Raw genomic sequence first — 21,218 nt, forward strand, 5'->3', positions numbered from 1 at the left:
TTATATAAATTTATTTTTAGAATCATCTTATGTAAATTTGGTTATCTCTTAATGAATAAAAATGGACATGTGACTTTCTGTAGTATTCCTAAAAATATTCAATACATTAGCATTCGTAATACTTTGTTGGGACTGTAATACTAATAATTGAAGGGTAACGTGGAATGATCAATTCGGACAATGTCAATATTTATAGTTCTACATTTGCCCACCTTGACGCTGCATTCTTATTTTCAGATGCCTTTTAACTCGAACATATATAATAATTTGAACTTCTCAGAATTATAATAAAATTATGGTCGCTCTACGTATTCCTATTGGAAAAATGGAAAGCATCTTTCGGTTTTTTTTATCACATCTTTTCAGAGTTCATCAAAATAAAAACACGGTTTGTATTGAGAACAGAGATAATATAAAATGTAATATCTATGTGGAATGTGGATTAAATTAAAGTTCTGTGATAAATAGATGATATTTATTGATAAATAATTTTTATTGATAACTAGATAACTTTTACATTCCATCATTTAAAAAAAACATTTTATATTCAGGGTATTCTTTTTTCTCTAATCCTAGCGTCAACCATCTCAGTTTAAAATTCAATAAGTTTGATTATTTAATTTTGGCATAATGTCAATGGAAAGTAAATATAATACAAAAAGTCCTGGTAAGGATATTCCTCAACTATTATGATGATGAAGAATGAATTGTATTATTTCTAATATGCTTTTCTATCAGGTGTGAAACGTTTAATGCGTGAAGCTTGTGAGTTAGCAGAACCAACAGAGGAATATCACGCTTGCCCTTTAGAAGACAATTTATTTGAATGGCATTTTACTGTTAAAGGACCTTCATCTACTGAATTTGAAGGAGGATATTATCATGGGAGAATATTATTACCTTCACAGTATCCAATGCAACCACCAAATATTATTTTGATGACTGTAAGATATGATTTCGAAGGATTATTTTGATAAAGAGCAATACTGTTCTTAACATGTCCTTTATATACATAAAGGGCATCAATGTTTCTTGTTTTTAGCCTAATGGTCGTTTTGAAGTGAATAAAAAAATTTGTTTATCAATCTCTGGTCACCATCCAGAAAGTTGGCAACCTTCCTGGTCAATACGTACTGCTTTGTTAGCTTTAATTGCTTTTATGCCAATTCCCTCATCAGGTACAATAGGATCTTTGGATTATACTCCTGAGGAAAGGCAAATTTTAGCTAAGAAATCTAAGAATTGGGAATGCCCTATCTGTGGGAAAATAGTTGACAAATTATCTACTGCTAAAAAGCCAGAGTTGACTCAAGAAGAAAGTAATATGATAAAGCAAATTGCTTTGAAGGTATATATATATATATATATAAAAGATTAATTTAATGTTTGTGAAGAAGTTGGCCATCTATTGTAGTACATGAAATGGCATCAGTACTACTCAGAGAAATAAATAAAACATATTTTATTGTTTTGAGCATTACTTAGAAATTATTCAGCTCATTCCATTTGTTAGGTATTGAAAACTAGAAATGGTGTTTTTTATTTCTATTCCCATTGGATTCAGGTCCAATTTATATTTCTTCTTTCAAGAATATTGTAGCCAAGGCTGCAGTTTGTGAAATGAAATGAAGCAATCAATATTCATCATTATTCAGATAAATATCATTTTTAATACACATTTTGAAGCAATTCTAATAGATTAACAATTTATCTTGTCTCCAAAAACATTGCAATCTGCAATGTTAATCATCAGTACTTGTACTGTATTAGAGGTCAAGAATAAAGAAGTAAATAAATAAATAAATAATCAAGTATTTATAATGAATAAGATATAATTTGGTTTAAAGAATACTTATTTATTCATTTGAAATTTCAGGCAGAAGAAGAAATGGATAAGAAAGATGAAAAAAATTCAGAAATCCAAGAAAATGTTTTACGACAAAGAACAAGTAATAACTCTAATGGTGTAACACAAGTAAATTCAAATGATCCAAAAGATACCGAGTCAAACAATCAGTGAGTATTTAAATGTTTTTTTTTCAATATCATAGTATTAATTGTTAATTATCATCGAATATATATTTGAATCAATATTTCAATCATCAAAATTTAAGAATCCCTTGAGTGTCCTCGTTTGAAATTAAAATGACTCTTTCGAATATGACATTGCATAGAATTCATCCTATTTTTTTTTCCTTTGAAAAGAGGTAATTTAAGAGGCCTTTTTTCGAAGTGATGTTCAAACAATACAATTTTTAACTATTTGAGAATTATTCGACATTTTCATTTGAATATGCTAGTTATTTTGAGTCTGAACAGATTCATTTGTAATTGAAAATTAGAGTCATAACATAACAATACTGAATTCTAATCTCAAAATGATTACTATATTAAGAATGTAATCAATGAAAATAACGTTGACAATTTAAACTGAATTTATTAATAATATGTTTGATACTTCTATCAAAATGATCCTATCCTAAGAAAACTGTTCAATTAAAAATGAAAACGCTTTCGTGGATGGTCCTTGATCATTTATACTGCCAAGATACCAAGTGACATGTTGCGTAAATTTATATTATCAGTTTTTTGTGTTCAATGGGGTATGGTCCGTATATCGCCGAGAATTTCAGAGCGGTTACTAGTGATTTTCAATATTTCAGGTAACCTGCTTTGTATTTACAGTTGCTCAGGTGACAAATAACCTCGCAGATAACTCACCGAAGTTTGAGGAATTTGTCACAGGTTTTTGAGGAATTTGACATTTACGGACCACCAACTTACTAACTATAGTAACCAAGGTGATATACAGACCATACCCTTAATGTAACTGAATGATTCGAAAATGCTTTCAAATAGCCTATTATGTCCCGTGTTTGGCCCTGAGAACTGAAGGACATAAGAAAAGTTATTCCAATTTGAAATTGCACATGACTTGTTACTATTTTATTTATTGGTGATATTGAAAGATATGTGCAAATGAATATATTTAATTCAATTTCAGGAATGGTGTTTGGAATGCAATAATAGGCATTTTGCTCACAGCAATTGTGCTACTCATTTTGCGAAGGATATTGCTTTTGTAACCTTTTTATATAAAATTATTTTGAAATATACATATATTAATAAAAATTGTAAATATATATGAAATCATATTAATCTGTTTGAGAAAATATTATCTAATTATCAAGTGTTTTATTAAGAATACCGTTATCCTTAGTTTAGCAACAACCTTTAATTATTTCACTGCTGGTTGTATTTTTATGCTTCATAGAAAACAGAATTGACTCTACATTTACGATTTAAAATATTGAAAATCAGCAAAAATATATAAAAATACGTCTTTATTACAAAATCCACATGCTAATGAACACATTTAAATTTGCTCAAATATTCAAGGTAATGTTATACAAGCTGGTAAATACTTCTTCACATCTATGTGGTAACACATCTAAGCACTAAAGTGGATGAATAAATTCTGACAGCAGAGCATCCAAAACCACTGAAGTAATTGGTCTCTTTAATTCCATGATTAATTATAACACTGTTTTGAACTTCTGGATAAGCATCACATTCAAATTGCAAAACTCTCATTTCAAAAAAAGCATTTGTAAAAAAGCCAAATATGATTAAAAGAGTGCAATGCAGTTATGTGGTTCACTTTACAGAAATTCATTTCAATTATGTGTTCCAAAAATAGCTCAACGAATTCCATTTGAATTTTTTAAAATATGCATCCATTTCGTTTCACTTCTAATTAAACACACAAATATTGTTAGTTTTTTCTCTCAATATTTGCAAAGTGTTGAATAACAAGTTAAAGGTAGAGTTTAAGGCTCTTACGTTTCTACATTTACAAATTTAAATTTCACTCAGTCTTAAGAAGCCCTCAAACATTATGTTTTAAGAAAAACCTTAATTTCTTAAGATGTTTAGAGTTTTTAATGGAGAGTGAAGATCCAAAAATAAGGAAAGTCATCATAAATTCAAGAATATAAAATTTATTTAACAACACTTATTCTATCGAATGGAAATATGAAGGAATATCCATGCTTCTGAAAATATTCTTTACCCTTCAATTGTACAAATATGATAATAAAAATACAAACATAATTTTACATGGTGTATTCGAGAAATAAAAAAATATTCAGATGTGGTTTCTATTTTTTGAGTTATCAAAGGAATTTGTATGAAGCTCGATTTCAACAGCCTCTGATTCTTGATAACGATAATCATTTAACGTTTTACTTCTTACTGGGTAATTATTATTTACTTCATTAAACACTTACTCAAATGATCTCTTCTAAACTTCTGTCTAAATAACAAATAACTTATCTGTTTGGTGACAATGAGAAAAAACAAGATTTTATTCAGTAGATATATATTAATGATGAAATTAAATAAATCGAAGAGGAACCGCCAATTATTTCGGATTTTTTCATGTGATGAACATTAAGCCATATTTTTTAAGTTTGATTGGTCTCCTGTCTCAAGTAACCATTAAAAAAAAAACAGATTCTTTATTAAAATTCATAAGGTTCCACCATCCACCATATTATATTGGTTAAAGACTTGAATTTGAGATTGAACATGCCTCAACATGTTATTCACTACCAAAGAATGGGAAGTAACTTGAAATATGATACCAACACAAAAATTGTCAGAAAGAAATTTTTCCAAATAAAATTTGGTATAATTTAAAGAAATTTTAAATCTCATTAAAGTCTTAAAGTTCGTATTTGTGATATTATATTTAGAATTGAAGATAAATTCCATTCAATTCAAGTATTTCGAGATATTGTGGAGACACATTCTAAGTTTGTAGTATGGTACTACTGATTGGCTAGATGTTTCTTCAAATCCTTCAAGATGATGGTTGCGAGTGGTGGAACCTGTACTCCAATTTTAGTAACAGATTTTAGAAGTGTTCACAACCCAATTCATTGGATTAGAATTGCAAATTCTGTATAACAAGTATAAAACAAAAATAAAAAAATATTTTTTTCTTTTCAGAAAGAAAATGAAAATGAGCCTTTTCAGGACATTCAAGCTAAGGGTTGTCTATACATTTTCAATATTAATTTTTCAGTTATTTGTATGATGGTGAATATATCTTATTTTCTTCAATAAGTCTTAATTAAAACATATTCTAGCAAGAAATTTTTTGTTTTTTTATTTTTGTGATCATATTTATCTCCATTATAATATAGTATCACATTTCTTCATACTTACATAATTTTTGTCTCTTTCAGATCATATAAATGTTTGAATTGATAATAAATAAGTATAAAATATTTCTGAAATATTATAAAGTTGAAAACAAATGTTCAGAATAATACAATAATAATTTATAACAAATCGGCCACATACCTGAATTATATCAGAATGTAGGTCCAACAACGATTTATACATGTATTGAATTATGTTAACTTTATCAATATTCTTATTTATTGTCAAAATCACTGATGTGATATTTTTGGGAAATAAAATATTAACTGGTTGAAAACTTATTCTGAGGAATGCTTTTCAATTATTTCACAAGTATACTGAATCGATTGCCATACCATTCAAATTATCTCACTTGATATTTATAAAATGGGTAGAAAAAGCTGCAAAAAAAAAATTTCAATCAATCAATTCTCAGCAGAGAGAAAAACTAACGTTGTGAATGCATTATGACACATCAGCCTCTTTAAAGCATATGAATTCATTAAGATGCAGTAAATATTGCTATCACAAATGAGTAGGGACTAGGCAGATATTTGTCAATATTTTACTTCAAATTTTTTTATCACAATCATTATCAATTTATACTGCATCAGATGAAGTTGAAAATATAATAACAAAACAAAAAAATAACAAACTCAAAAAAAACATCAATTCTTTTGTTTTCATCCTTAATAATTAATATAATTTGCACCCTTAGATTTCTATTATTATCCGTTAGGTAAATGAATATAACAGTTTGTACACCAATATTTTCATATAGAATATAAGGCATAGTTTTCATCATTTTCTAGCAAATCACAATGTTAATCTGAAAAATTTGAAAAAATCCTTCTTCATAGTTACTACTTAGATTTTTATACTAACTATCACGGTTTTTAGAATGAAACCTTCTTGGCCAAGGTAATGGCCATTCGTATTGTATAGGAACCGGGCCCTCTATGTTACTTTCAAAGTATTGAAACAACCAAAACCACCACTCTCTTCCTAGTAGATTATGAGATGTCGCTTGCTGAAAATAAATTCAATGTTGAAACATTTGCAACAGGATACTTTCAAGTTTTGATTAATCTAAACAACAGGATTATCCGATAAGAGGATGATTTATTTTGAATAGCCCGCTATCTGTGTAGCTGTCACTTTTGAAGCTGTTATCTTTTAACATTTGACAAGTAAAAACTTTGGCATTACTAAAATGGAATGATACACTCTTTAACAACGTCTGGACATTGTTTAAATTCACTAAAAAATTCTGAAAATTTTGCAGTCACAGTTCGCAAAAATAAAGCACTTTTGGGTCGTCCTTGGCCGGCAATACTGAAACTGGTAGAAAAATTTGAGCTGATGGGACAAGTTAGTGATGTGCGGAATCGAAACCGTGTGCGTCGCTCAACTAAAAATAACGGTGCTGTATCCCATAGTGTTGATGAAAACCCAGGTTTGTTTGATAAATGAATTTTTATGGCCGGAATTAGAAGATATTGATGTGGACGACGTTTCAACAAGACGGCTCTAAGTGCCACACAAGCAAAGAAACAATCGCAAAGGACCCCGCACGTTTAGTATGGGAAATTGCTAATATAATTTTAAATTGTTTTTTGTTTATTATCATTATTGTTATTATTATTATGAATGTAACTCTCATTATTATATCGTTTTTGATTGATCTACTCAATCATTTTGCCAACGATCATATTATTAGATTGTATTCATTCGTATGTGTGAAGTTCAAAAAGTTCATAGAAAAAAAAAATTATTATCAAGAATTCGTGGGTTAATATTGGAAGTTCCATTCATAGTTTGCTTCCAACACTTGGACTTCTATATTCTACCAGGATAGTACTATATTGTATCAAAACTGCAGACATTTTCACGGATTCGTTTGTCTGTGAGATGCTATCATCAATTTCGAGACATTCTGAGGAAAATGTCTTGGCACCTCATTGTCAGATGATCGAGATTTGTGAGAAACAAATCACATATCATATGTAAATGACATCAATAGTGATCACAATTGTTATCCCTGAGGATATATGATTATGATTTTCCCATTTTCCCCCATTACAGCTCGCGATGCCTGGTTATGAACATTTCGGCTAACATATTTGATATTATTGGACATCAGATATACGAGGATTCAGTTATTATGGTCTCTCTTAAAAAAATCTCACAATATGTCGTGTCTCAGTCATGTGAATTATTCTGGCGTCATCTTGTGGCATGAAAAGATGTATGGAAGATCTTGGATTTTGTATCTTATTTCATAGCCAATGTGGAGCAGTGTATAAAAAATGATCGATGGCGGTGCCTAATATAACCAAAGAAGATCATTTCTCAGTCGGGTTCTGGCCGCCGAACATCCAAATTCCATCAAAACCAGAAATGAGAGCTCCCCGATTGATGAGCAAAAACCCCGAAAATTGCAAAAAATCCATTTTCCAAGCTCCATATCTCGAAAACTGTCCATTTTCGAGCTTTGTGGCTAAGGACTTTTCTGATCAGTTCATCAAGAACTACAACATATCAAAAATTCTGCCAAATTCACGGAAAGCCATTTCCCATACTAACCGTGCGGGGTCCTTTGCAAGAAAAGTTTTCTAGATGTTTTATTTCTCGAAAAGGTGATCGTCATTGTCTACCAAGAACTCCTGATTTAACATCTTTACTTTTTCTTGGGGCCACGTGAAAGAAAAGGTCTATGCCAATGCTCCACAAGACCTTAGGATGCAATTCGCGTAGTTATCGAGGACTTACAGCTGCAAATGTGCTAATCAGTAATGAAAAATTTTATGAAAAGGATATTGTGCTGCAACAGTAAGTGTGGCGGCTATTCCACTGATATCGTTTTCCATCGTTAATGGTATATCTTCCTCTTTACAATCAAATAAACATCATTGATTTCTTTTGAAATACACTTTTCTTTTTTCAATATCAAAATGACTTTAATATCGAAATGAATAACTTTGTGGAAATCGAATGATTCTCTTGTGATCTGATAAAAATAGAACAGCTTTCATACCCAAAAATTACTGAAACAAGTTCTCACGTATTCTTTTGTTATAGTATGCCTTCTGCAAAAGCATAATTTTCGATTCTCCTTCGAAACTTTTCATTCCTATATTAAAAATTTGGATGGAAGTTATCATGACATGTTGCCATGGTGCATGGTAGAATATTCAAATTTTCTAGTTTTATGACTTGGTATTTGAGATTTTACTTACCCTCAAATATGTATGGTTAGCTAAGGTATGGTATAACCAAAACAGTCTTGTCGTGATAAAATAAGCTATCACAACATCTATTGTGTAATGTGCATGACTCATTTCTAGAAAAATGATTCCAAGTAAACTGAGTACCCAATAGACGATTCCAACTGGCCACAGTTTTCTTGGAGTATCTGTAAGAAATTCACATAGGGTTAGTCCACATGGTGAGAATAAATAAATTTTAATTTGTATAGTTGTTATAGGAGGCTTGCTATGTAAGTATTGAGATATGTCTATGCCAGAATATTTCAAATTTGACATTGTCATCTTCAAGTTAAACATTTTCAAATGTGTAAGTTTTAGACAAGATTATGATTATCGACTGCGGCTGCGCGAAGGTTGGTCAACAGTTATACCACAGAATAGAGAGGTATTAATACCTCTCTATTCTGTGGTTATACTTCAAGTCATATCGCCTCTTTTTTTTTTTTTTTTGAATAAATGGTGGCATCTTCACATTTCGGGGGGATTCAAATGTAGATATAACTCCGAAATGATGGCTTTTAGGTATAGGGAACATTACATGAAAAACATTCAGTATTTCTTAAGTATTTCAAAAAGCAAAAAATATAGAGAGGGTCCATTTAAAATTACAAAGTTTATTATTATTCGGGAAAAGGGACAGATCCGTCAACAATGTAAATACCACCATAATATCGGCCTGTCACGAGATCATTGCACACCAAAATCTATCAAAATTACGTGATCTGTTTTGGAGATAATTGTGGCGTTCCATACTCAATAGCTCTGTATTCATGAACTTTGTGTAGATAATAAATAAAGAATGAGTGAAAGATAGAAGTTTATGTGTATTCATGGGATACTTACATTCTGAGATTACTAAATAACTAAGTACTAAAATAACAGTGTGGCCACTATAAATGAAGTCACCACAGTAGATCTGATCACCATTGATAGAGAGGCCAAAACCAGCACTCATTTTTATCACCCTCTTCAATACTTCTACAACACTGGTTTGGTTCGTTTCTGGAGCACATGGGTATGTGCGATTCGCAAGAGGTAATACAGTCACGAACATAGTGACTGCTCTATACATGTACAGCAAGGACATTAATAAGAATATTCTCCTCATTATAATGAATCTGAAAATAACAAATAATTCAAGATTAATATGGAGAACTTTCGGGAACAAAAAATGTACATTTTGCAAGATTATTAGCAGCCATTGTGAAGAAACTTTTTTGAATATATATAAACCAAATCGAGTATGGATCGATTGTTCATATAGGTAAAAATGATTCCTGCCTGTACCAAAGATATACAGGGTCCAAAGGTATCAAGTTCTTCAGTGATTTCCAAAAAATTGAACGGTGGACTTTAATTGATTTTCAGATATTTTGTGGGATATCAGTACCGATTGCGATTGATGATATTAACATTATGTAAGTCTTTCTTATCTATTATGTATGTTTTCACATACATCAAACTGCATATTTAGTCACCTTAAATTTTATTATTCAATAATTTTATATTATTTTTTTTTGTTATTTACCTTTACTCGAGTCATTCTAGTACCTACTCGTGTTTATAATGATAAGTCCTTTATTTTCAACAGGTAAACACCCAATTACAGAAAATAATTACACTTGCAATGAAAAAAACCAAGCTACAGCGCAAACAACAAAAAAAGAATACAGAAATAAACTGACAATATCGAGTCACAATAATCTAAATTTGCTTCAGTACGTGACACAGTAACAATCAATACTGGGAATTAATATAATACCTCAAGAGCAACAGTATACCAAAAATATAAAAAATACAATCATATACATTGAACCTAAACCTATTACATATTTATCGACAATATACGCCAATGAATCAAAGTGAATGTCACACTCTCTCTTAAGTGAGTTGATAGTAGACTCCATGAACCAAATGGAAGACTGCATCAAAGAATTGGTCCTCAGTGTCCCCAAGTCGAATAACTCCACCGCACGGGACGCAGGTCTTGGAACTCGAAATCCCAAAGCAGCCAGAAGAGGTGGGCAGTCAATACTGTTGTGCAGTAGTTTGTATAGGAATCAAAATATTTTAGAGAAAATTGTTCAGAATCTCTCAATAGATGTGTCGAACACATATTTGTTGAAATTTTTCAATAAAATTAAAATAAAAGTCTAATTGAGTTTGGTTTCGGGGTGATTTTCAGCAAAGGATTTTTTTCATTTTTTGATCCACCTTGTTTATTTTATTCACCAATCTGCCGAGTGAACTTCCAGTGTGAACGACAGACTATTTCGGAACTTTAGGCATCTAGATATATGCAGTTTCATAAGAAATACATACACGTCAGTTTAATTCGGGAGATGTTTACATCATCAATCGTAATTGACATTGATATTCCACAAAATATCTGAAAATTAATGAAATTGCATCGTGTAATTTTTTGGTAATCACTGAAGAATTTGATATCTTTGGACCCACCCTGTATATCTTCTTTGTGTGTAGTAATCATTTTTCTCTGTAGTGGACCTTACTCAGCTATATGAACAATAGAAGCATACTAGATTTGGTTTATATATTCGAAAAAGTGTCTTCACAATGGCCATTTCAAATTTCAGAAAATTTATTTTTAGCACCCTATACATATAATCTAAATAGTTGAATTCAGAGCAGAGATGCAATGAAGATATTTGATCAACATCACAAGTTCTACAAGATATGAAAAATTCGGGCAAATTCACCGAACGCCAATTTCTCTTTGATGCGGTGCATGATTATTTGAGTAAATTTGGGATATACCAAAAATTTGAAATTGCCATCAATGATAATGCTCAAGGCTGCCAATCAGCAAAGTTGTTTCATAACTACAATGATTCATGACAATTTTAATTTATGGGCATCATATATTTGTGCTTTGAAATTATAAATTTATTATTTATTCATTATTTTTTCGTAGTAGATAACCGAAATACATTATACGTTAATCGTGAAAATGTTTATACAGCAGAATTATATAATATATTATAAAACCGTTACTTAACTATTTGTTAAGTTGTACCCTTGAAATTTAATTGCTTTTAAGGGATATTTTCAATTTAAAGTAGTACTGATATGTTACATTAATCAAATATCATTGTACAATTGACATTCTTTCAGAAATTTTAGTGTTGTTTCAATTTGTGTTGCTGAACTGAGATTGTCCTTTAAGAATAAAATTTTGCTTTCGCATTGATTTGTCACTTATTGAAGAATATGTCAATTATTTAATTTCACTCACCTGTGCTTATGAAATATCATACATACTATACAGGATATAACGTTAAATACTATAATATACTCTGAAACATTTAAAGCTGGGTCAATCTCAGGTACATTATCTAATATTACATCAGGTAATGGTGGATCGTTCAGTGGTACTTGATTGTGTACTATTGATAGTGAGATTAAGGTAGCTAGGAAACCCAACATCATGGCAATAGCGGCTGTAAATAATAAATACCAGAATTAATATTGAAAAAGTGAAGTTTCATTTGATTATAATGATACTAGTGAAACAATTCATTTCAGAAATATCGAGAGCTTGTAAATAACAAGCTCTCTGAAGAATGGAATTAGACCTGCTTTAACATATTACACAGAGCAACAAAAAAAAATAATTTTTTTTGGTGCCTGGGATTTTGGAGCTCATTTTAACTATATTTGGGACTCTAAATCTGTACATGCAATCCGTTTTTCTCTATCAGCTCTATTTTTAGATACATCAACTTATCCAGCAATGTGGATTTCATTCAGAATATTCATTTATGAGAGTTCTAAAAAATTATTATATATTCATTAATGTAGATACAATAGTTTTATTGTCCGTCTGCCATTGGGTAAATTCCAGGTAAATCTATAAATATTGGACCATTTAGGTACCTGAACTGACTCCTTCAATACCTTAACTCGAGTAAGTAAGAGAAAAAATCATACTTCCTCCGTTACATATTGAGTTGAGCTTAATGAAGCAATTTTTAAAGGCTCTTTGATAAGAATGGGTCATGTATTGCATATGAAAGGGTAAAAATGCATCAATATAGCACAGAAAAACTCAAAGCAGCCCACAAATAAGACAAATAATTAAGGATCCTGCCTTCATGAATTCAATGAACCCAGTTGAACGAGGAGCTTGGACATCATTTATTGAAGTTGTAGAAAATTTTCTAGGAAAACACAAAGCTCAAAACTATGTTGAAATGGTTAACAAGATGCTTATTAGTTTCAATTCCTTAGAGGGCAATATTAGTATTAAAATACACTATTTACACAGACACAGCCACTTAAATCGTTTTCCAGAAAATTTAGGAGATATGAGTGAGGAACAAGGTGAAAGATTTCACCAAGATATTAAAGTAATGGAGCACCGCTACCAAGGAAGATGGGACAGGCACATGATGACAGATTACTGCTGGAGTTTAAAAACGGACTTCAAAAAAACATTAAAAAAGTCGCGAAAAGAAACTTTCGAAGTGTTGAGGTTGAGTGACAATTTGATTTTTTTAATATAAGTATTATATAATATTGTACTTTGTATAACTAAAATACAAATTTCACATGGCTCGAGTCATGTAGGCGATCCCGCGGAGGACAATTCAATGATGTTGTATTCCACACATAATGGCGAAGTCTAAGCATTATATACAGGGTGTTTACAAATTAGACGTGAACCTTGGAGGACGTATTAGTATGACTCATTTGCTGTCGTTCGAGAAATATTTAGTGATAACCAAAAATGAACAGTTTACGAGATATTTGAGTTCTTGTGGTTTTTAAACGATTTCTCACCTTCTACGTTGACCAAATTTGATTATAATTTCGGGGCCAGCGAGAAGGCCGGATCTAACACCGTTAGAATAGACGAAGCAGCGAGTATGGTATGCTTAAACGTGGTGAAATGAGCACCGAAGACGGCGAACGCAGTGGACGCCCAAAAGAGGCTGTCACCGACGAAAAAATAAAAAAAGTTCACAAAATAATTTTGAATGACCGTAAAGTGGAGTTGATCGAGATAGCAGACATTGTGGAGATATCATCTGAACGTGTACATCATATTATTCACAAATATTTGTACATGAGAAAACTGTGTGCAAAATGGGTGCCGCGCTAGCTCACAATCGATCAAAAGCAACAACGTCTTAATGATTCTGAGCAGTATTTGAAGCTGTTAAAGTGCAATAAACCTGAATTTTTGTGTGTGACAATGGATGAAACATGGCTCCATCATTTCACTACGGAGTCTAATCAACAGTCAGCTGAATGGACTGCACACGATAAACCGAATCCAAAGCGAGGAAAAACACAACACAAAAGGGCCAGACCATCAACAGCGATTATTATATTATTATATATTATTATTGGATCGATTAAAGGATGAAATGGTTAAAAACGGCCCCATTTGAAGAAAAAAAAAGTGCTGTTTTATCAAGACAAAGCGCCCTCACAAATCTATGAAAACAATGGCAAAATTGGGCTTCGAATTGCTTTTGCATCCACCGTATTCACCAGATCTGGCCCCCAGCGACTTTTTCCTATTTTCAGACCTGAAAAGAATGCTTACTGAAAATAAATTTAGCGCCAATGAAGAAGTAATCGCTGAGACTGTGGCCTATTTTGTAGCGAAAGACAAATCGTACTGCAAAAATGGTATCGAAAAGTTGGAAGATCGCTATAATCGCTGTATCGCCCTCGAAGGTAACTATGTTGAATGATAAAATCGAATTTTGCCAAAAAAAAAGTGTTTTACTATGGTAAACCGGGGACTTTTCAATTGGCCTGTTAAAGGCTTGGTCCCATCGGTTGAATACATTTTACAGGATAATTTTTTTTTTCATCTCAATAGAATCTCTGAAATATAATACAAGATTTGACCAACTCACCAATAAATGTTTTCCACCTTTCCTGTGGAAATCGTGGTTCCTCCCTAATCGGTGAAGGCATTTCGATTCTGATGACTCCATTATTGGTACCGGATTTTTGAACTTCGTCATCTTCTATGCAATAATCATTATCTGTATTGACTTTGGAGCTCCCCCAATGATCCCCCTTCGAAGAATTTACTAGCAATGGTTGTCTTTGATACAAATCACCTGAAAAAAGTTTTCATGACAGTTAGATTGCCCTTAATGGGTATTAATAAAACACTTTCAATAATTTTCTGGCAATGAATGAACTAAGTGACATAGAAAGCCGAACATCCAGTAAAAACTATCAGTTTTCAATTAAGTTTTTGTGTATAATCTCGTTTTTCATCTGATTTTTTTAATGCATAGTGAGTTATTACACCACATTTATTTTTTTTGATAATTTTGGTTATCAAGGGTTCTGTGATATGGCCGATATTATGGTGGTATTCAAATTGTTGTCAGATTTTCACATTTTCCGGAATATTAATGAACTTTGTTATTTCGAACGGATCCCTCTGTATATTTTTGTCTTTGGAAATCCTTAAGAAATACTGAATATTTTTTAGGAAATCCCTAAATGCCATAATTTCGGTGTTATAGCTACATTTATATGCCCAGGGTTGGCGTTGTTAGGGGTGAAACAGCGACCGTTTCAGGCGCCTCTATTTGATAGGCGACAATTCGGCCTAGTTTGCTGGCCGCCTTTTCACATTTCAACCTTGATTCTTAAGCATAGGGTTGTTCCGCTCCGCTGTGTTTGTCAACATCCTCTGCAATAAAAATACCCAAACCACCTTTACTAAGCGCCCAGTACACTCATGGCAGGCCAACCAATATAAAGAGAATACCAAACATAAAATTGATTAACGGATATAAAAGAACAAACAAACTTTATCACTCATTGTTGGTATCAATACCAACCAAAGGATATTTTCTTTAGTGAAAATAAGCAACAAATCCTTATCTCTCTCTCATGAGAAAATGTTATTGATATAAGAACCCGGATAGAGTAGGTTCCTTCCTTTCAACAGACTCCTTTGGGATGTTCAGATCTTTTATGTTACGATTGAGAGATCGTTCAGTCCTTTCTGATTGAAACACTGTGGAGTTGTGAAATCTGCTTCCAACTCGCTCAAGCTCTATGTCCAGGTGATAGCCGAGATACTCTAAAAGGTCTTTTAGCCCTTACATTTGAGGAATCCAACCATCTCCTTATGATACTGGTTGAGACTACCCTTCTATAGGTTGGCTGGCCGGTTTCCAGGAAAAAGGCCACTATGCGCCTTACTGAAGTCCGTTTAAATCTTCAAACGTTGCGCAATCTGGTGGTTCGACAAAACTTCTTGATGTAGGCTTACTATTTTTGCCCGGTCAAACTGAGAAATTGGATGTCCCGGCGTTTAAACGAAATATTTTCAAGAAAACAACTCTTGTTATTCGCTGAATACTGATTAATTTCGAATACACCTGTATTCTCCAGAACAAGAAATATTTTTTGCTGGTATATTGTTTTCACTTGAGTGATAAGATAATAAAATAGGGAGTAAATAACGGGTGTTTTTTTTCGAGGTATATAACTCTAAGTTGGCATTACTGTTCAAGATGGCGACCGATTTAACAGGTGTCAAGTTATTTATTCTCAGTTTGGTTTGGCAATTCATCATAAATAGACTCACGCCTGAACAGCGCTTGCAAATAATGCAATTTTATTTCCAAAATAATGGCTCTGTGCGGAATACGTATCGCGCACTACGTCCATTTTATTTTGTTTAGCGGTGAAGCGCACTTCTGGTTGAATGGCTACGTCAACAAACAAAACTACCGCATTTGGAGTGAAGCTAATCCTCAAGTGTATGTCGAAACATCGTTACATCCAGAAAAACTGACTGTTTGGTGAGCTTTATAGGCTGGTGGAATCATTGGTCCGTACTTCTTCAAAAACGATGATGGCCGGAACGTTACAGTGAATGGTATAGAGCCTTGATTACTAACTTTTTCATTCCTGAATTGAACAACCATGATGTCCAAGAGCTGTGGTTCCAACAAGACGGCGCAACATGTCACACAGATCGTGCCACAATCGATTTATTGAAAGACACGTTTGGTGACCGCCTAATTTCACGTTTTGGACCTGTGAATTGGCCTCCAAGATCTTGTGATTTAACATCGCTAGACTACTTTCTGTGGGGCTATGCAAAGTCATTGGTCTATGCGGATAAGCCACAAACCCTTGACCATTTGGAAGACAACATTCGCTGTGTTATTGCCGATATACGGCCACAAATGTTGGAAAAAGTCATCGAAAATTGGACGTCCAGATTGGACTACATCCAAGCCAGCCGTGGCGGTCATATGCCAGAAATCATATTTAAAATGTAATGCCACAAGATTATCTTGCGGATAAATAAAATTCATGTCAATCGAAATATCCATCGTTGTTTTATTGCAATTTGAAGTTCTATAGCTCTAAAAAAACACCCTTTACAAACAATTTCTTGTTACATTCAACAAGTCGAGAGTTGAAAGGGTGGGGGGGTTGGTGCAAGACTTTTGACCATATGAGATCACAACTTCACATGCGAAAAATTAATATGCTCATATTCAATTTCAAGAATGAAATAAGTAATTTAGAGCATGGGATCAATTAACCCGTATCTCTAAAACTAGAGCTTAATAGAAAAAAAAAAACTGGTGGTTAGATTTCCGGCACAATTTTTTTATTTTATTGGCCTGTGTATAAGAGAAAAGGATATTTCATTCAGTAAGGATTTTGAATTTCTTCACACACCTCTCTTGACTAATCTTCAGTATTCCTTTTGATTTTTCATTTTAGGTTTTTTCTCTCGAGAAGAACTTTAAATGAATGTTATAATTCGTTTTCATATTTCTGGAAGTTACGTTACCTGGGTCAGCACTTGGTGCTGTACGTAGTACTGATACATATTTGAAGCAAGGATATATATTTCTCATCGAATGTTCTTGAAAGTGCCTCCATGAATGAGTTCATCTAAGGACTTGTTTAGGATAGAAATTTAACTGGAAATTTTTTCAAAATCGACATGGGCATCACAAAAACTTGGTACAAAATAACAAACTTCCGAATATAAAAAAATAAACGTGAAAGTGACAATGTCACTTGTGAGGAAAAGTGGTCACAGAATGTGTAATAATTGAATAATTGTATAGAGAAATTTTAGAGAATGACGAGCCTCGTCATATCAAGTTTGCATAAATTGATACCGACTTTATTCCTTTTCAATTTATCTCAGTGAAAATCCGCGTTGATCATCCCAAATGAGATTTACATAGGTCTAGTGTGAAACATGCTTTAGAGAGATTCGATGATAGGTTATGTTTTTTATAGCACTTTCTAGGGAAATTTTTGAATATAGATTTGTTTTTATGAAAAATCATTTGTCAATAATTACACAAATGATTTGCCATAAAAAACATTCAAAAACTTTATGGCGAATTCTCCCTAAACGAAAATCGAGTATGTTCCTATGGAATAGTTTTATAACGTCTCATTTCAAATATACCATTTCAGCCTTTTATTTTTGAAAAATATTTGAATTGCGTTATCTAAAAGTGAAAATAGATAAGAACATTTAGGTATAATTTAAAACTTTTCGTTGCCATTGCACTATGAGGCAATATAGTCTTGATATTACATGGTTAGAAAGAGAGTCTGTTAGCATTGATTTTGTAAACAAAGATAGCTATAATTTAATCTGGTTAGAATAGTAGCCAACGATCAAGAAAAAGAAGAGCACAGACCTCATTTGTTATATCATATTTTGGATTGGAATCGAAACGAGCTATCCTACAAGGCGCTGTTGTCACTTTGTGCAGCCGTAACGAAGCGATCTACATACATAACTATACAGGGTGTTTCTAAAAATAGGTGACCCTGTCTCTAGGATAGACAATTGAAAAATAATTAGGGTTTGCTTAGTAAAAAGTTTTCGTAACGCCATCCGTTGTTGAAGAAAAAACATTTTACACCTTTTACAATTTTGCAGAAACTACTAGTAACTTGGCTTATAAGAACTTCATTCAAAGATCAGAAGATAAAATAACACAAGATCCCTCCTCATTCTGGTCTTTTATCAGTGAGAAGAAGGGTAACTCCAAAATACCTGGTGAGATGAGACAGAGTGGAGAAACTTATAGTGGATCCACGTCTATCTCTAATGCCTTTGCCGAATATTTCAGTTGGGTATATGATCCTGTTGTGGACCGTGATACATATGAAATATACGATACTGGTAGTCCGACACGATAAGCATTAACTCAATAACACAAGAACAAATAATTGGCGATGCAAAGAAACTCTCAAATAAGCTTTCATCTGGTCCTGATGGGATACCAAGTTTTATTGTAAAGGATTGTATTTATGCACTGTCACATCCATTAGAACGTATATTCAATCTCATCTAGAGCGAGACCACTTTTCCTAAAAATTGGAAACTGACCAAGATTGTACCAGCCTTGAAGAAGGGGGACCCTTCCGTTGTTGGTAACTACAGACCAATTTCTATTTTGTCCAACTTCTCCAAATTATTTGAAATTATTGTCTACAATAATGTTTATCCAGCCATAAGGAGTCATATTAAGATTGAGCAGCATGGGTTCATGGCAAGGAGATCTTGCGCAAGCAATTTGACGGTATTTTCCCAGCATATTTGCGAAGTGCTCGATTCCGGTGGTCAAGTTGATACAATATACACAGACTTTCAGAAGGCTTTTGACAAGGTTGCGCATGATCTTCTCATATCGAAATTGCGCAACAACTCTAGCTTTTTCGAGAGCCTTGTCAAAGTGTTTTGTTCATACCTGGTTGATCGTCATCAATTCGTCCAGCTGGAGGGTGTACGGTTATCTGAGTTTATACCCACTTCTGGGATTCCTCAGGGCTCTAATCTTGGGCCACTTCTATTTATTTTGTTTGTGAATGATTTGATGGATGATCTTGAATTGCCACATCTGATGTTTGCGAACGATTTGAAATTATCATATATTATGAGATTCAGTCACTGGATGACTGTGTTCAACTTCAACTCGAGCTGGATAGTGTTTCCAGGTGGTTTGAGATAATCTTTTGAGTTTAAATGTTTCAAAGTGTAGTGTTGCTACCTACACAAGGAAAATGGATATGCTGAGATGTGAGTATTTCGTCGGGGATCAAGTTCTATCTCGTGTCGATGAAGTGAAAGATTTTGGTGCGGTTTTTGATCAGAAGTTCACTTTCATTCTACATATCTCCCAACTTATTTCATCTGCCTCGAGAACATATGGATTCATTGCTCGCAATGGCAAATATTTCACTAATACTTCAACATTTTTGAGTCTCTTTCATTCCCTCATCCGAAGCAAGTTGGAGTATGGGAGCATTATTTGGCATCCTATTTATTTTTGTCATCAATACCACCTTGAGGCCGTACAGAGAAGAAGTTCTTAGTTTGGAGGGAGGATGGGGTTTATCCACCAAGAGGATTCGACCATGGTGTATTGTTGAGTCGATTCAATGTGGTTTCGCTGCGGGATAGGAGAGGAATTTTGTGTCTCAGATTTCTATACGAACAACAGTATTGACTGCACACCTCTTCTGGCTGCTTTGGGATTTCGAGTTCCAAGACCTGCATCCCGTGCGGTGGAGTTATTCCACTTGGGGACACAGAGGACCAATTCTTTGATGCAGTCTTCCATCTGGTTCATGGAGTCTACTTTCAACTCAGTTGCGAGAGAGTATGACATTCACTTTGATTCATTGGCGTATATTGTCGATAAATATGTAATAATAATAAAAATATAGGTCTTTATTCAATTAATTTCATGAAAAACAATAACAAAACTCTTACAACTATAGAAATAATTGAAAGGGCGAGATCCAGCACACTGCATCGAGCGTACTGTTCAATCTAACCCCTAATAGGGTTTGGTTGAATGTATATGTTTGTATTTTTATATTTTTGGTATACGGTTGTTTCCTTGCTCTTGAAGTATTATATTAATTCCCAGTATTGATTGTCACTGTGTCACGTACTGAAGCTAATTGAGTTTATTGCGACTCGATATTGTCAGTTTATTTCTTTTTTCTTTTTTTGTTGTTTGCGCTGTAGCTTGGTTTTTCTTATTGCAAGTGTAATTATTTCTGTAATTGGGTGTTTAGCTGTTGAAAATAAAGGAGTTATTATTTTTATTATTATTAGTAACTTTGATACATCCCATGCATGTGTTTTTTTATCTGACTCTCATAGAAGGCGCTAGTTACACGGTTCATATCAAGTAGTATAGAACAAAATTTTTTTTTAAGTTAGATTTATTAATCAAAATTTCAAGTGAACTAAAACATCATCCAATTTTAAATCGAAAAAAAGTACTCTTGGGTCTCTTGATAGAACTCGATACAATGTACTGTTTTCTGAATATTTTGATATGAAATTTATGAAGTTATAACCGAATCGATGGATTAGTAGAGATGCTTCAAAGCTCCGATTCATTGGCCTCCTCGGTCATGCGATTTTAAACCTTTTGGACTACACAGTTTGATCCTATCTTAAGGAAAAAGTCTATGCTACAGAGGTAAATTCACGTCAAGAATTAGAAGATGAAATTCAACGTCACTTTAATAATCTCATGATCCCGAAAGGTTTAGAAAATTAATGGAGTCTTTAGAAAATAGGACAGACTTCTGTCTATCTTCGTGACTTCGTGAAAACGGAGGACATTTTGAATACTTCTTCTAATTGAATTTCATTTTATATTTATAGTCTTTATTTTAATTCTCTTCTTGTGATTTCTCGTTTAACTAATAACT

At 32.9% G+C, this 21,218-nt stretch overlaps 2 protein-coding genes and 1 long non-coding RNA gene across 11 annotated transcripts in view; 1 reads left to right on the forward strand and 2 right to left on the reverse strand.

Annotated features, from left to right (window-relative positions):
- Positions 1 to 412: 412 nt before the first annotated feature.
- Positions 413 to 3,186, forward strand: LOC123672279 (ubiquitin-conjugating enzyme E2 J1-like). Its single transcript, XM_045606335.1, has 5 exons — positions 413 to 667; positions 739 to 944; positions 1,043 to 1,348; positions 1,877 to 2,016; positions 3,005 to 3,186. Exons 1-5 carry the CDS (start codon positions 631 to 633, stop codon positions 3,084 to 3,086), a joined length of 771 nt encoding a protein of 256 aa, XP_045462291.1. The 5' UTR covers positions 413 to 630; the 3' UTR covers positions 3,087 to 3,186.
- A 799-nt stretch (positions 3,187 to 3,985) lies between these two features.
- Positions 3,986 to 21,218, reverse strand: part of LOC123672277 (phosphatidylcholine:ceramide cholinephosphotransferase 2-like) — a 93,984-nt gene continuing 76,751 nt past the window's right edge. For 8 of the 9 annotated variants that reach the window (XM_045606324.1, XM_045606329.1, XM_045606331.1 and 5 more), the window contains 6 exons: positions 14,372 to 14,581; positions 11,734 to 11,938; positions 9,321 to 9,595; positions 8,448 to 8,623; positions 6,094 to 6,238; positions 3,986 to 5,609 (listed from right to left, as the gene is read on the reverse strand). In XM_045606324.1, the coding sequence (XP_045462280.1) occupies positions 5,578 to 5,609; positions 6,094 to 6,238; positions 8,448 to 8,623; positions 9,321 to 9,595; positions 11,734 to 11,938; positions 14,372 to 14,581 (1,043 nt within the window). In that variant the 3' untranslated portion in view covers positions 3,986 to 5,577. Of the gene's footprint in view, positions 6,239 to 8,447; positions 8,624 to 9,320; positions 9,596 to 11,733; positions 11,939 to 14,371; positions 14,582 to 21,218 lie in introns of all 9 variants that reach the window. The other variant, XM_045606333.1, reaches the window with a different exon arrangement.
- LOC123672281 lies at positions 17,094 to 20,192 on the reverse strand. Its single transcript, XR_006746238.1, has 2 exons — positions 17,302 to 20,192; positions 17,094 to 17,251 (listed from the first exon to the last, which is right to left on the reverse strand). It is a non-coding gene; the product is annotated as an uncharacterized LOC123672281 (long non-coding RNA).

This window comes from Harmonia axyridis, chromosome 2 (genome assembly GCF_914767665.1).
Source record: "Harmonia axyridis chromosome 2, icHarAxyr1.1, whole genome shotgun sequence".
Classification (NCBI taxonomy): Eukaryota; Metazoa; Arthropoda; class Insecta; order Coleoptera; family Coccinellidae; genus Harmonia; species Harmonia axyridis.